The sequence below is a fragment of the Anarrhichthys ocellatus genome, unplaced genomic scaffold, assembly GCF_004355925.1.
Source record: "Anarrhichthys ocellatus isolate YVR2014 unplaced genomic scaffold, GSC_Weel_1.0 scaffold66, whole genome shotgun sequence".
NCBI classification, from domain to species: domain Eukaryota; kingdom Metazoa; phylum Chordata; class Actinopteri; order Perciformes; family Anarhichadidae; genus Anarrhichthys; species Anarrhichthys ocellatus.
Window position 1 is genome coordinate 188,345 of NW_022280096.1, and position 15,036 is coordinate 203,380.

The 15,036-nt window shown below is 42.3% G+C and overlaps 1 protein-coding gene across 6 annotated transcripts in view; it reads right to left on the reverse strand.

The window, feature by feature from the left end:
* fam49a (family with sequence similarity 49 member A) overlaps positions 1-15,036 on the reverse strand; it is a 37,096-nt gene that overhangs the window by 4,886 nt on the left and 17,174 nt on the right. For 2 of the 6 annotated variants that reach the window (XM_031872766.1, XM_031872767.1), the window contains exons 2-11: positions 11,688-11,743; positions 5,698-5,777; positions 3,593-3,714; positions 3,104-3,209; positions 2,544-2,680; positions 2,379-2,456; positions 1,762-1,878; positions 1,441-1,520; positions 826-952; positions 645-715 (exon numbers count right to left, since the gene is read on the reverse strand). In XM_031872766.1, coding sequence (XP_031728626.1) covers positions 645-715; positions 826-952; positions 1,441-1,520; positions 1,762-1,878; positions 2,379-2,456; positions 2,544-2,680; positions 3,104-3,209; positions 3,593-3,714; positions 5,698-5,767 — 908 coding nt within the window. In that variant the 5' untranslated portion in view covers positions 5,768-5,777; positions 11,688-11,743. Of the gene's footprint in view, positions 1-644; positions 716-825; positions 953-1,440; positions 1,521-1,761; positions 1,879-2,378; positions 2,457-2,543; positions 2,681-3,103; positions 3,210-3,592; positions 3,715-5,322; positions 8,620-11,687; positions 11,744-15,036 lie in introns of those variants that run through there. The other 4 variants (XM_031872769.1, XM_031872763.1, XM_031872765.1 and 1 more) reach the window with 4 other exon arrangements.

Here is a 15,036-nt window from a genome sequence, read left to right on the forward strand (position 1 = left end):
TCTACTGAGGTCACTTTGGTGACAGAATGGATCTACTGAGGTCACTTCTAAGCAGACAGTTTGAGCCCTTTATTAACACTTTGTGCATTTCTGCCAGAGGGAATTACCCACAATTCAAAGCGTTGTGAGGTTAAACGTGGGGTTACCAGGAGAGGCCCAGAGGCGTAAAAATAAAGGTAAATAAAGAGGATGGCACATGGTTCAGCCTGACGTATAACAATTACACAGAAACATTAATGATCGGTTTGGTAATCTTGAGAAACAAGCAGGATTTACTGTCCATTGCATTGTCTGATTTGGATCTTGAAATTTTTGTTCTTATAAAAGTAGATTGTTCCTTCTTGTCTGTTAATACAACTCTGAGTTTAGCCCCAAAACACTGTGACACACCAGTACAGGTAGAGGGGAACTAGGTTTTTGGACTTATATTGAAGCTGACATTGGCAACAACTTTGCGGCAATATTTAGTTGACAAATTAAGAGGCTGATAAATTTACTATATGAAGTGGAATACATTAGAAAATAAAACATTCACTGAAATACACGACTTTCCAGAACTTCTCGGGCAGAATGGATAAATAAAGATTACTGGCCAGTCTCAAATATTTTATGAAAGTCTAACCGTGGATCCACAGTGAACCTACTTGAGGGCATTCAGGAGGCCTTCTACGTTGTCTGCTGGCTGGTCCTTCAGGACCTTTATGCAGCCTTTCATCTGAGGAGAAAAGAACAGAGCTGCATCACCACACAGATCCGTGCTGCACAGTGATGCTGTTACACCGCTTCAGTCCTGTACACGTGTGTGTGTGTGTGTGTGCCTCTTACATCTATCTTGGAGGACTTGTTGAAGGCACCATTGGGGTGGACGTGGTCATAAAGAATGATGACTCCCACCATGACCCTCATGCAAAACAAGAGTGTGTCCTCGCTGCTGAAACGACTAGAATATTCCCTGAATGCACAGGAAGAGAGGGAGGAAGAGGATTGCACAGGGAAAGAGTTATGAAATGAGAAAGATTGAAGTCTTTACTAACAATCTGCATCAACTCAACACCAAATAATCAATACTGGCACTTTCGGTACATTAGTTGTTGGTGCGCAGTTGGACAAATACATGTGCACATACTGTATGTGCCATGAGGCTGTGTGGATGACTGGGATATCCCTTTCCGCATGTAAATATGCATCAAATTCAAGAGTCTCAAGGTGTTGTCTTGACATTCATGGACTCAACCTGTCTCACTTAATGCTGACAATCTATCGAGCAAGACAGGATGGTACAATAACACAACAGCTGCTGAATCAACACAAACCTCCATCACAAGATGTGACTTGTCACTGTGAGAATATCGGAAAAACGAGTGCTGCTTGATTTGATGTGTTCTTTCTTTTCTCAAAGCGAAAGTGATTTTGTGTGTAGAGAAAAGCATCGTGACTCACGGCGTCTCCAGCATGACTTTACAGACGCTGGCCATGGTGCTCAGACAGTCCGTTGTGTTCTCCAGGGGAAGCGTCTTGTTCTATACAACACGCAAACACACATGCAACAATGACTTCATTGATTGTTCAAGTTGTTAGAAAACCAAAATAACTTGTTACAACATGATAATATGGTTTCTGACACAACGTGTAACTCCTTTAGTCTTTTTGGACTTCCTCATCCAGCCACATCATGATGACAATGGATGCAACAAATGCTAAGTTTCCCTTAAATTTGCTGAGTCACTGTGTAGTTACTGACTGCAGTGGCAGCACTCTCACCTCTGTCACAAAGCTTGTGGTTGCATTGCTGAGTGTCTTCAGCATGGGTGTGGCCTCTGCGTAGAACAGAGACATCCTGTTGGCCATCTCGTTGTTGACTTCACTCTCAATGTCCAACTGTAGGTGCACAAACAAACAGGTGTCAGTGGAGGAGGGTGTGTTTCACCACAATTGTTTCCACTTTCCAATGCACAAGCATCTCCCTCTTCTTTATTGTATATAGTTGTAACTTTTTCACACTTAGTCCATTAATACTACAGTACCCCTGATGTGATTAGTTTGGCCTCTTTCTGGTCTCTGATGTGACATCAAACACATCAAAACACAGTGAACATCTTTTCTCGTGTCGTTCTGAGATTGTCTCCTCTTTTAAACAGAGAAAGCACTGCAGATACTTCATGTTATGTTGAGGAACTTTTTATTTTGTGTTGATTCTGGCGGTCCCTGTGGACTAAAGTGGCAGTGCTTCAGCACTACATCTGTATTAAACTGAGACCGTTTCACTGCCAGTTGAATGTCCCTCACACCAACTCCAATATAGAAATATCACAGACCACAGTAAGAACAAGTGGATTTGTTGTAGATCTGCTCTTATAAAACAACTGGTGGTGACTCACATTCATGTTGTTTATCCGGTTTCGACTGATGGTTCTTCTGTAGTAGCTGAAGTCATTCTGGATGGCAGGAATTCTCATCTGGGAGAAAGAACACATTTACCATCACAAGTGTACTTTGCGTGTCACTGAGTAAAGAAATGAAGGAGGACTAAGTTTCCAGCAGACCTTGAGCTCATCGAAGCGCAGCGTGAAGTGGAGGATCTCAGCAAACTGTTTGGCCAGAGCCTGCTCCCTCTCCAGGTGCTGAGTAGGCGTGAAGGGTGGACATGTCAGGCACTCCAGCAAACTCTGCAGAGCCTCCTCTGCAAACACACGCACACACAAAAGACACAAGACGTCAGCTGCTACACATGAAAACCTCTTTCAGGTCCAGTTGAGAATATATTTACATGAACAGATTTGACAGAAGAGAAGCAAAGATCTGAACGCTTGATTTTATAGTTGACTCATTTTGTTACAAGACCAGTTGTCAAATGTGCAACATGAACATTAGGTTTATGCATCATTCACTTGACTTCTGTATATAAAGACACATTTTGTTGTAAAAAAAGAAAGAGAGAGAAATTTAAGCCTTTTGAAAATAAAATAAATCTTCCTCAAAATAAGACAAGGAATGCTACTTTCCCTTTATTGGACCAAGAAGGTGACTCAATAAGATGAAAAGGTTTCGATCATGAGCCGTTTTCAAAAGACAAACACAGAGAAGCTCCTCCACTGTGACGTACCTAGTCTGAGAGAGAAACTGTAGAACTTCTTGAGTTTGATGACCAGCGGGCAGACTGAGTTCCAGGCTCGCTCCTGCAGCATGAAGTCGTTGGGGTTTTGAATCGCCTGGAAACAAAACAAATGAATAGAATGAACACCGTGCCGTTGTATCCCTCTGCCAAACAGTCATGCTGCAGTTTACTTACATCCACATCTGTCATTCTATTCTATTAGACATCTGTAAAAATATACATTCTTGAGTTGTGGTCAAAAACATGTTTTGTGAGGCCACAGTGACCTTTGACTACCAAATTGTAATCAGCTAACAACTCAAAGATATTTGGTTTACTGTCAGATCATCAACATCCTGCACCATGAGTACCGTCTGCTGGGGAGAAGAGTTCAGATTCAGATATGACATGTAGGGTCGCACGCATTGTGTGGTGAAGAGAAAGAACAGAAGGCCGTGTGTGTGTGTGTGTGTGTGTGTGTGTGTGTGTGTGTCTCACATCTCTGATCTCCTGGCCGGCTCCTTTGTACGCCTGCAGGCCACACAGGATGTTCTCTGAGTCCTGGAGGACGGAGTTCACCTGGTTCCACACCTCACGCTCTCCTTCTGTTGGCTGTGCATCTGACACAAACACACAAAGGTGTAAATGTGTGTGTGTATATATCAGGTGGATGTCTGACAACAGTTTGCTAAGCTACTAAGCAGTCAATGTGAATACAAACATTTCAAAACTGATCATTTGTGCCTTTTCACATCAAGAGTCAACTTAATCTTTTTTACATTTTAAATTCATCTTTCATTTTCTGATTGAAATTTTACACTGCAACTCGATTTGAAAAGGCTTTGATCAAATAAGTAATGACAGTGTTTAACACTGGCTGGGGGAACAAGGGCATGAGTGCCGAGTGTTATTCTCACTCATCACAGTCCGTTTATTGAGACGATGGTTGATGAGGATAAAGACACTCAGCATGATGAACTGTGTCAAAGCTAAAAGCATTGTTTCACTTCACTAAACAGTCTTAGCTTTAGCAGGTACAGCATCAGTCTGCCACCAAACCGTGACGCCAGAGGGACGTCTTCAATTTCAAAAACAAACCTCCAGACCTCATGAGTCCACTACACTGAGAAGACTGGAGTCGTCTAGAAAACAATGAAGCACTCTGCTGTAGACCGAGTAGCTCCAAACCAGTTTCATGAGTTTTCAAGTATCCATAATGGAACTGAATCCGCTGGAGCGGGATGCATTTACTGCAACCTGCTACACTAAACGATAAATCTATTAAAAAGTAATCTACTAATTGTACTAGAATATGAATTCTCTGCCGTGTCTGCAACCTACAGAGAGGCCAACTGTTCTCTCCCATATGTCCTGTCTGGTTACAACAGGAACAGTGAACTGCAAAGCCACATCTCTCCCGTTAGCTTGGTTTGCTTCAGTGTTCAGCACATATTTTGATATCGTGGCAGTCGATGTAAGGTCTAAAACACAAGAAACGATCATGATGCTTCTGCTACAGATTCTCAGGTAACAAGCTCTGCCCATCATGACCACAGAGAGAAGAACAGCGGCTCTAAATACAGAGCATCTGTGACATTACAACATTTCAGAACCCATCACCTCCTCTTAGCTGAATAAACAGAGCCCGAGGTCAGCTACATGGTGAGAGTAGCAGTGTGGAGGCCCATTGTGTTTTGGAAAGAAACCAACACTGATGTATTTGTTCTATGTGAGTATTAGGAAGCAGAGCAGTAATGTAGTCGATGCAATATATTCTACTGCAGGGCTGGAGGAATGTTTTCCATCTCTTATATATTGAACCAACACTGACTACATAATGAAATGATAACTACTGAACAGATTATGTAGGAAGAGAAACACTGCTTAATGGAGCTGATGATAATGAGTTAGTGATTACATTAGGCCACATATGCATGTGTCAAAGGTGTCCTACTATCAGTGCACATACAGGGGCATGCAGGCAGATGACTTAGTGAAAGCAGATGGCAGAGGTCAAGGGTCAGCTCCATTCTTCTTCAGCGTGGCACGCAGTGAATGGATTTCAAAAACATGCTGAAATGAATCATGACTTATAATACATGCAAAGGTTGACAGTGCAATAGCTGAATAGGCTGACCCCTGACCAGTCAGAGCAGCTACTGAGAGGTCAAAGAAAAATGACACTGGGATTAAGAGGGGCCTAGCAGGACAGGTAAAGCTGTGCTCACTTTCAAAGTCAAGGAAAAAGTTTGGCCCCTGCTCGAGCTCTGTGCAAGTGAGCACTTTTAACAGATTCCCCATTTGGTTTCTGCAAGAGAGGAAATACAAGAAAGAGAAAGGAAGGAAAGTACGCGTGGTGTTAAAAAGTCATCAATAAGTTATTTGAACAAAGAAGGCAGATCAGAGCTGAGAGAGCAGGAGGTCGTGACCGAGTGAGAGGAGACGGAGGGAGGGGGGAGGAGAAAAAGAGAGGAGCAGAAGCAGACTCATCGAGGCATGGTCATCGGGGGCAGAGACCTGCTGACAGAAAAGAAACAAACCCCCCACATCTCTTTCTCCATCCATCTCTTTCTCCCTTTGTTCCACTCCTCGGCCAGACTTACTTTCAAAGTCCAGGAAAAAGTGCGGATAGTTCTCTATATCCCTTGTTAGGACTTTTAGCAGGTTACCCATTCCAGCAAACCTGATGGTAGAATACAGCAGTGAAAATCATCACAGGAGAAAAGATACATTACATGTGTAGTCAACTGTGTATTTGATGTGACAGAGACATTCATCCATGTGTGACTCATATTCAATAGAATTCTGATGAATTTTCTAATTGAGTAGTTAGAGTTCGTGCTCCATAGTAGACAACGATGGGCGACCTGGAGCATTGTAAGGCAACACAGAGGAAGCACTCAGCCAACTTAAACAGGTGTCAAAGACAGCTGAGGCTTTCACATGCAGTGTGTGTTGTGATTTAGATGCAAATGTCTGCATGTATGAGAAGTATTTAATGAAAAGGCATTCAATCTAGATCCCTGTGTGTCTGACCACTGGATCATTGTGAGCATTTACTTTGCATAAGATAATAACATTTTCTCAGATGCAAGTCACGGTAGTGCTGAAAGTAGGGTTTTTCATTCATTTTCACATTTAACAAAAACATTTTTTTCTCTAAACTAACAATGATTTCATCATCAATGAATCTGCTGATTGTTTTCTCAATTAATGGGCAGAAAATATAGAGTGTGTCAAAGTTCCCAGAGCACAAGTTGATGTATTCTCTTCAAATTCCTTGTTTTGTTCGACCAAAAACAGTTTAGAAACACTTCAGTTCACAGAAGAGGAAACAGTATATTTGAGAAAGAAGAAGAAAACTGAGAGTTTTAGGTAAAATGACTTAAATTATTCAGTTTGGTTGATTCTCTTTTCTGTCGATCTACTGATGTATTGTTTGAGCTCTACAATTGTCTTCAATCAATGACCTCATCTTTTAAACTAATGTCATTTCACATAACTTAAACCAAAAGGGAAACAGTATTTCTAACCGTGTGTTTTTATAAGAAAGAATTTAGTCTCTGCCTTCACCTTGTGCACCTGTGTGTGTGTTTCCTGGTCAGTGAAGAGGCTGACAAAGCAAAAAGTCCTCCCACCCTCGTTGTACAAAACTCTGAGGTTCTGAACCAACTTCCCTGCTGCTTTGGATTCCTCTCAAACGTGGCCGAACACAGGGACGTGGTCCTAAATGGCAGCTATGCTCCATAAAGGTTTTATTGGACGCAGAAGGCAGAAGCTAGGTGGTAATTTAACAGGGAAAGGTCTACCTCCTCAGCCATGGAGGGAGTAATCCCAGCAGGCCTCACACTCCTACAGCTTAATGTGAGGCCACGTCACAGCCCACCATGGGCACGCTTATTGGGAAGAGTATGACCTTGTTGGGTTGAAAAGATTTAATCAGATGTTGTGTTCATGCAGGCTGGGAAATAAAACTTGGTATCTGAATTTGAAAAAAAGCAGATGCACTCTAAAATCTGACTTTTTGTCTTTAACAGCTTCTGTGGTTTAGAGTCTACAAAGGACATGAAGTTACAGATTCATACTGTATGAAGAAGCTATGAGGGCAGAGTCATATCTTCTCACACACACATCCAACCTTTTCACAAGTCGTGGTGTGAAGAGACAACAAAAGAGACACTGTGCTGCAGCGTGCACATGATAATCACACTGCATTTTTACACACAGCCTCCGGCAAGCTGTCGACTATTTTCAATCATGGTATCCATTCCTCTTCTTGCACTGCTCGTGTATGCATACGAGTGGCAGCGGGAACACAGTTCCTACGGTCACAGCTTTGCTTCTGGAGAAATGATTAAATTAGAATAATATTAGAATGTGTCTGATAATGACTTTCCTACGGTGGTGGTTGAAACACGAGGTTGCACCAGAAGGGGGCAGTGCTGGTTTACGTTACATTTCACTAACAGGGATTAGAGTTGTGCTGAAATGCTGTCATGTTGGTACATGTGCCGCAGCAGTCCACCCTTCTTTTTCTAGAACAACCGTGACCTGCGGCTACAACAAGTTCCTCAGCAGACTCCCTCTCCTTCATCTCCAGCAGAGCTCAGGTAGCAGCTAACCACTAGCAGAGCCACTTCTATCAGGACCGCTATCCAAGGACCTCCACAGGGAGGGATTCTGCGGACCACGTGACGATAACAGTCCAGACACAATTCTAGGTGTTCTATGTCTTTTCATTTCATTCATTATATAAAGTGTGTTAGGGAGAAACACACCCTCATTTTCAAGCTTTTAAGATGCCTCAAGGTAAAGACACACTGTTGGACTAATTTATGTTTGCGTCATAGGAGTGTGTGTGCACAATTAACATAGCTAGCAAGCCCAGGTATTAGTTTGAGAACACTGTGGAGTGCATGTGATTGTGGTGATGTCACTCAAAATGTAGCAGCATTGCATTCTGGTACGCGAAGGCTCCCGTTAATGGAGAAAGCGGTGATTCAGAGCAACACTTTGACCCAAACTGATCAGTCTCCAGATCCAGTGAAGAATAGGCAATACTGCAGCTCACAAACCTGACTCACTAATACTTTTAACCAGAATTCTAAGCTAGTAAAACTCCCAATGCATATGCACACTCAAGCTCCGATTATGTCCTGTGACAGTTAAACCACCCCCCCCCAGGTAAACAAACCAGCTCCACCAGCAGCTTTCTCTATTTCGTGTTTCTCCAGAAGCCAAAGAGGAAATGAAAAAGATGAGCTTTAGATTAGATTAACCCATTAGATTCTTGCTCTCCTCATCAACATGCCATTAAACCAATCGTGTCTAGCAGGAGTACAGATTGTTTGCTCTGACCTTACACAGTGAATAGACAGACATTTTCCCATGCAAAGGAAAGAGCAGTTGAAGCTAACAGTAGTGCACCGGATCATAACACAGATCAGAGTCACAGATTGGATCAGCACAAAAGAAAAAAAGAGAGTAAATATAACTTTAAGAGATCCCTGATCACGTGAGATACTAAATGCCAATCATTGATGATCCATATTGTTGTTTGATTATAGCAGCTGGTCTACAAGGCTCCTAAATCATTTAAACTGCTCTGAAGTCTGTAAAGCATCAACAATTCTAAATGTTTGTTTTCGTCATCTATAGTGTTTTTTTCTTCTTCATAAAAACTCACAATTCAAATGTTAAGGAAGTAAAACATTGTATTTTTTTGGATGAGTAGTTTTGATGATGTATTACAATCTGTTTAGAGCTAGTGTAAACAAGTCATAATTCTAATATCTATTTATGTTGTTTGAAAACATCTCCTACAACCTACTGGATTTATTCAAGTTTCTCACCAACACTACATTTTACAGATTACATGTGAACACATCATGATAACGTTATAATTTACCTTCGCCCAGTTCTCATTTTCACTGAGCAGAGCCTGAACGCATCATAATGTAAGTGAACAGAACCTTCGTCCTCCTGTCAGTTTAAACTCTGATTGGTTGTTTGGTTGTTCAGTGTAACATTATCAGATCGCTGACGAGAAGAGCATGAATGCTGATGTCCTGATCGTATATTTAACTGAACATCGGCAGATAACGATCGTTAGTAGAACTTGGTGTAATGTGTGATTGAATGAATACAAACCACAGTTGGCTAAACCGTCTAGACCACAAGTGTATCAGACGTGTTTTTCAGTTGCTTCACACAACAGATGCACTCTCATTTTAATCAATGCCTCTGTGCAGCCGCGGCCTCTGCTTATCATCTCCTGGCACAGATAATGAGCAGACTTAAAACCACAATGATGGTCTACTCTATCTGAATGGCTCAACGTACATCACCTGAGCCGGCTTCAAAAGCCTCCTCTGGACCCGGGTTGTACACAGGTCAGGAGATGGGATGGGTATTTCATTTAATCCTATTAAGGACTTTCAAACACTGACTCGACAGAAAAAGAGCGAGAGAACCAGAGAGCCCAGGAGTGACAATGCATGAGAGTGTGCACATACAAATGAAAGTTCATTTCAATTGGGACTACATGAAAGTCTGTTGAATTGAATGGTTCAGCGGTGATGTGTATGGGACTACAGTTGCAGACTAAAGTCTTTGGATGGTATCTACAGTTCAAGGTAACCTGAATCATTGTACAAGCAACAGGTGAGCCGCTCTGTATCATGAACCCTTTCAGCCAAGGTGAGGAGCAGCACAACGAACGTAGAAGGAAGAGCTCCACTGAACCATAAAGCAATCTGTTACACGTCACCGGCCCATCTTCAAACCAGACAGGGAAACTGAAACTACACTCGGAATTTTCTTGTCTGCTTGGTTCCTCTTTCACAACCACTATCTCTATGGCCTGGACTGAAAGTGTGGAAACTTCGACTTTCCTCTTCCCTGTAGTATTTACCATCAGCTGACGTGCGTTGAATTAACATCTGTATGTAGTGTGCCATGTAAAGGGATGCTTTTGTGAAGAATGTGCCGAGGGTGTTACCACAAACTACACATCTTTCTCTTTATAACCCTGTTGACGAGAAGGTCCTGATATATATAAAGAAGTCGTACTGAGACCTCTCTTTGACCAAATCCATTTTGTAGAATAAAGCAAAGTTTAAAACCCCTCCAGTCAACCAAATGGTGTTCAAGCTAAAATACTTTATATGACCCTGTCAGTCAGCTTGTCGGTCTTGGTCTAGCATCACTGACTGCAGTGACTCAAACTGTCCTCCTTTAACCTCAATTTAAACATTTCTCCTGCATCAAAACATGTTTTTGAAAGCGTGCAGCAGTCTCCTTTATAAATACAGCTAGCTCGAGGCAGCGACACGTTTAAATTGTCCTTCCCTGCTCTGTGAAACAACTGCTGTTACAAACTAAATCATTTGTAGAGAGGTGAATTTATTTAGCATTTAGTTTTACTACAAGGATTCATATTTGTCTTTTACATGGAAAGTGGGAAAGAAAGTCTGACAAATACAATCATCCCATGTGAACAGCACTCTCACGTCTAATAGTGTGTTGATGCTTTTAACCTTCAACCATCAACAGGGACAGACAATCATCCAAATGATCAAATGCATGAAAATAGGATTCATTTCAATCAGTGGGATCCATGTTTCATGCAAGTCCTTGATTAAAGGAACCCTGTGGAGTTTTTTACGTTGTTTTGTAAATAGAAAGCAGGTTCACATCCTGCCACTGGTATCAAACTGCTCCCACTTTCAACAGTTGGTACTTGTAACGTGGAGAAACGCAGCAACATAAAGGCAGTAAAGAAGAAGACGTGAACGTTCTTCCCTTTGTTTGCGAGAAAACTCTGCAGGGCATTTTCTTTTGCCAAAGACGAACCAGAGCCAGAACTGTCCTAGCCAACAGAAACACCTGCAGCTGTTCTCCTAAAAGCATCCATCATTTCATGACACTTCAGGACATACAGCTAGACATGCTATGATGGTGTTTCTCACCTCATCCGGACAACTTTGCTCAATTATACTGTATTAACAATCATTTTAATTTGCCAGTACAACAATGTATGAGCAGATCACAGCTCTTTTCCATGACATAAGAATGCTTTATCCTCAGAGTCAGATTCATGTCTGGGAGGAAAGCTCGTCAATTTGCTGAATCATGTTTCATCATGTGTTGGCATCGGCAGTGTTTGTCAAATACGGATTGTGAAAGTTGCTTGAATGTTACTTCAATTCACAGTCATTTCACTTTGACATTGAGACATTTAAAGAATGCCGTGACTAATTACATTTTTGCTCTTTCCACATATAACAAGGTCAAGGTAAGTGTTTTTAATTGTCATTTGTTAGGACAAACTTGTATCAGACTTTAACAGCGTGACATGGTATCTTTCTCCTGAACAGCGCTGAACACAAACAGTTCAACAGCCTTCAAGGGAGAAAGTTTGGTTCTTATACAACAAGTTCTGGCCGATCCCCACTGTCATCATCTAAACCACAGCGCTGGTGCTGGGCTGATGTGTGGTCTTACTCAAACATGACTACACTAGCTTTTATAAGTGTGTGTGTGTGTGTGTGTGTGTGTGTGTGTGTGTGTGTGTGTGTGTGTGTGTTATCACCTTCTCTGGTGGAGGAGCTCGGGTTGCTGTCTATATCATCCGCTTTCTCTTTGTCTCTGGAAGAAGGGAAAAGAAGGAATCTGGGTTAAAATCAATTTGGATTGAGAGGAAATACAACAATCTCACAGACAGCATGTTAGAAACGTGTGTGTCTGTGTGCATGTTACATCTGCTCATCAGACAGGTAGAGTATTGACTTTACACATTAACAGACTTCCCTTTTCTTCCTGACACATACAGCAAACACATACAGCCCTCCAGATCACTAAACACACTCTGAATTATTCAACAGCGACATCTACACCCTCGTCTGTTACAGGCAAAATAAAGCTGATGAAGGCTCTGTCTGCTGCATGCTCATTGGTGGATTAAATGTCCTGTGACGAGCTGCAGCTGCTAATGGTCACTAGGACACACTGCACAGGGTGACAGCAGAGGAGAAAGAAATAGATGGCACTGTTGCACTCTGACAAACAGGAGGCAGTGCACGTCCAATGTGACATGAAGAACCCAGCTGAATCTCTGCAATTCATAAGTAAAAGTTACAACTCTTTATCAGCAGTGTTTAAAATGTTGATACAATTGATAAGCACCTGGGACACCAGGTATGCTAAGTCAAAGTATTGGTGTCACATGTCAAACAGTTTTTGACATCAACTTGTTGTCAGCTGACCAACAATAACTTTAACCCTCTTTAACCCAAAAACGAAGCTTCAAATTGTGATATTTCATCAAAAACATTTTTATGAAGCCATGATTGATTCGCCTGACAAAAGACCTGTTTAACTTGGACTGAACTGCAGGCTGCTGAACACAGAGGACAGGAGAGGCTGTTAATAGTTCAATAAATATTAATGGTTCAACATCACCTGGAGCCTCCACTTTTTCCAACATTGGTAACACTTGTCGTCCCTCGGAAAAATGCTGGATAGATAGATTCCATTGTTTTCAAATTTTTGTAAAATCAATTATCAAAGAAATTCCACTTGCGTTTTTTTCTTTTTGTGATTCATGGCATTGTAGATGTGTTATACTGCACACAGGACATGTGTGAGTTCTCTCTACTTCGAGCCATGATTGCAGAGAGAGGAGCAGTGAAAACCAAGGCCACTGACAGGAGCAAAAGGACACCCCGAATCGGCTTGGGGTTTACAGGGCTAACAGTAAAAGAGGAGCGGCTTTTACCTGATATTATTGATTGATTATGTTGATAAATGCAGTTTACAGGACAGGTGGCAGACATCAAGTCCCATAATAATTCATACATAAACATTGGAGCATTTTGATTGCCTCCAATGGCTCTCAACATGGCTGTAGACAGACAGTCCTATCTGTCACAGTAAATAGTCCTCATCAGTCTGGGGCCCGCCGTCCCTCCTCTGGAGAAACTGCATGGCAACAGAGTGAGGCAAAAGGAGGTGGGATGCTTTGGATGGATGGCGGGAGGCCCCACAGGGACACTAGACACTCCTTATAAGGGCATGGGGGGGGTGTGGTGACTCCCCATGGTCTGACACATGAGCGGACTTCACCTCAGCATTATGCTAGGTCTAAAGACACACACGGCACACTTCATGTGGACCTCTCACTCACTCACTCAACACACGCACACTCTCTCTCTCTTGCCAAAACACCATGTGGACAGCACAGACTGAGCGCTAATGAGAGCAGACACTTCACCATCACACATCCAACTTCTCTCTTTCTCTGCACGGCAACTTCTTTACTCTCTTTCCGTTCTTCCCTTTCTTTCTCCCCTTCACTTCTCTGCTTCCTCTTTCGGTTACACATAAGTGGATTGGTTTGTTCCCCCCCTCTGCCGGCAAGACAAACAGTTGTTAACTCATCTTCACAATGACAATGAATTTGATTAATTCAGTTATCCGGCAAGTCAATTTACTAAATCAGCCAGCAGACTTTGTTCCAGAATAAAGAAGTAGCCATTGGCTAGCCAGACAGACGGTCATCCATTCAGCCCCTCAATGAGCCAGCATTTCAGGAAACGAGCCACACATTTATCTAGGCAGTAAGCAGATGAGTCAGTCGCTAAATCTGTCAATCATCCCAGCAGGTGGTGGAGTCAGACAGACAGAGCGAGATGGGGGGGGGGCGTGCAGACTACTAAAAAATAAACATGTTTTTCAGGAAACATCAATCGAGAGCCAGAATGGAATTTTCCAGTGACCCCACAGGAATAACACGCATAATAATAATAATAATAATAATAATACTACAGGCCCATTCTGAACAATATGACTGTAGTCAGGGTGATTTCCCCCTAACAATCTATTGAACAATATTTCAAGTATAACTTGAAATATCTTTTTGCTAACCAGACTTTGAGCAGGTTATCTAATGTATTAGCTGAAATGTAAAAGAGAACCGTGTATGTCAGGCAGTATGCGTCACCTTTTCCTCTCAGATACCATGTTGGATCAAACCTCACATCTAAAGTCAGTTCTCACCTGCTCTCTGCCTGAAATGTTCTTTGACCTCGAACAAAATGTTGACCTTCCACAAACATCAGTGTTTTCATCACATGACTTCAGTGTCCTCTCATATAATTGTGGATGAGATTACATTTCTATTACATATCAGTGCATTTATCCATTTGGCAGCCAGGGTCCTAAGAATCTAACATTGGTGGCTTAACCTAATCTTAAAGTATCAACAACTTAATCTTGATCTGAAAAATAAAATGACATTTACTCTCTAGCAACAGCATTCAGTCTTTGAGTGCACATCATCTCTTTTGTGGACACTATGATGGCAGTTTGTGATGTGTGTCTAACATGCCCACTCTTCACTCTGGGTAATGAAGGCAAAGGAGAAAGCCTGATCCTCTGACTCTAAAGTCATCGACTTACTCCGAGGCGATGCCCTGTACAAACACTCACACACGAGATGCAGGAGGATATTAACTGTGCATTTCGTACACAGCCACACGCTCCGGCTGCAAGGCTGTGTCTAAAGCTATCCGTTTCCATGGTGAGAGCAGAGCCGTCCGTTAAAAACAGGGGAAGCGTGTGAACGTGACAGAGTGGAACCCCGGAGGAGACACACACATGAACACATACTTTGTTCTTCAACGGTTTACTGTTGAGAAGAAAAAGGGGAAGGTGTGTGTGATGAAAGCTGCCGTCACTTCTGGTTGAACGGCCGGGAAAAGCTGCTGAGAGGGAGAGTGACAGACTGCAGGCGGGTGATGAAGATGAGAAGAACATGCCAGAAACAATCCCAAAAGAGAAATCGCAGGGGGAGAAGAAGAAAAACACCCCTGAAAAAGGTGCTGAGCATCCAAACAAAATCTAAAGAAAGAGAGCATTATTATTGTGACAGTGCCTCCGCG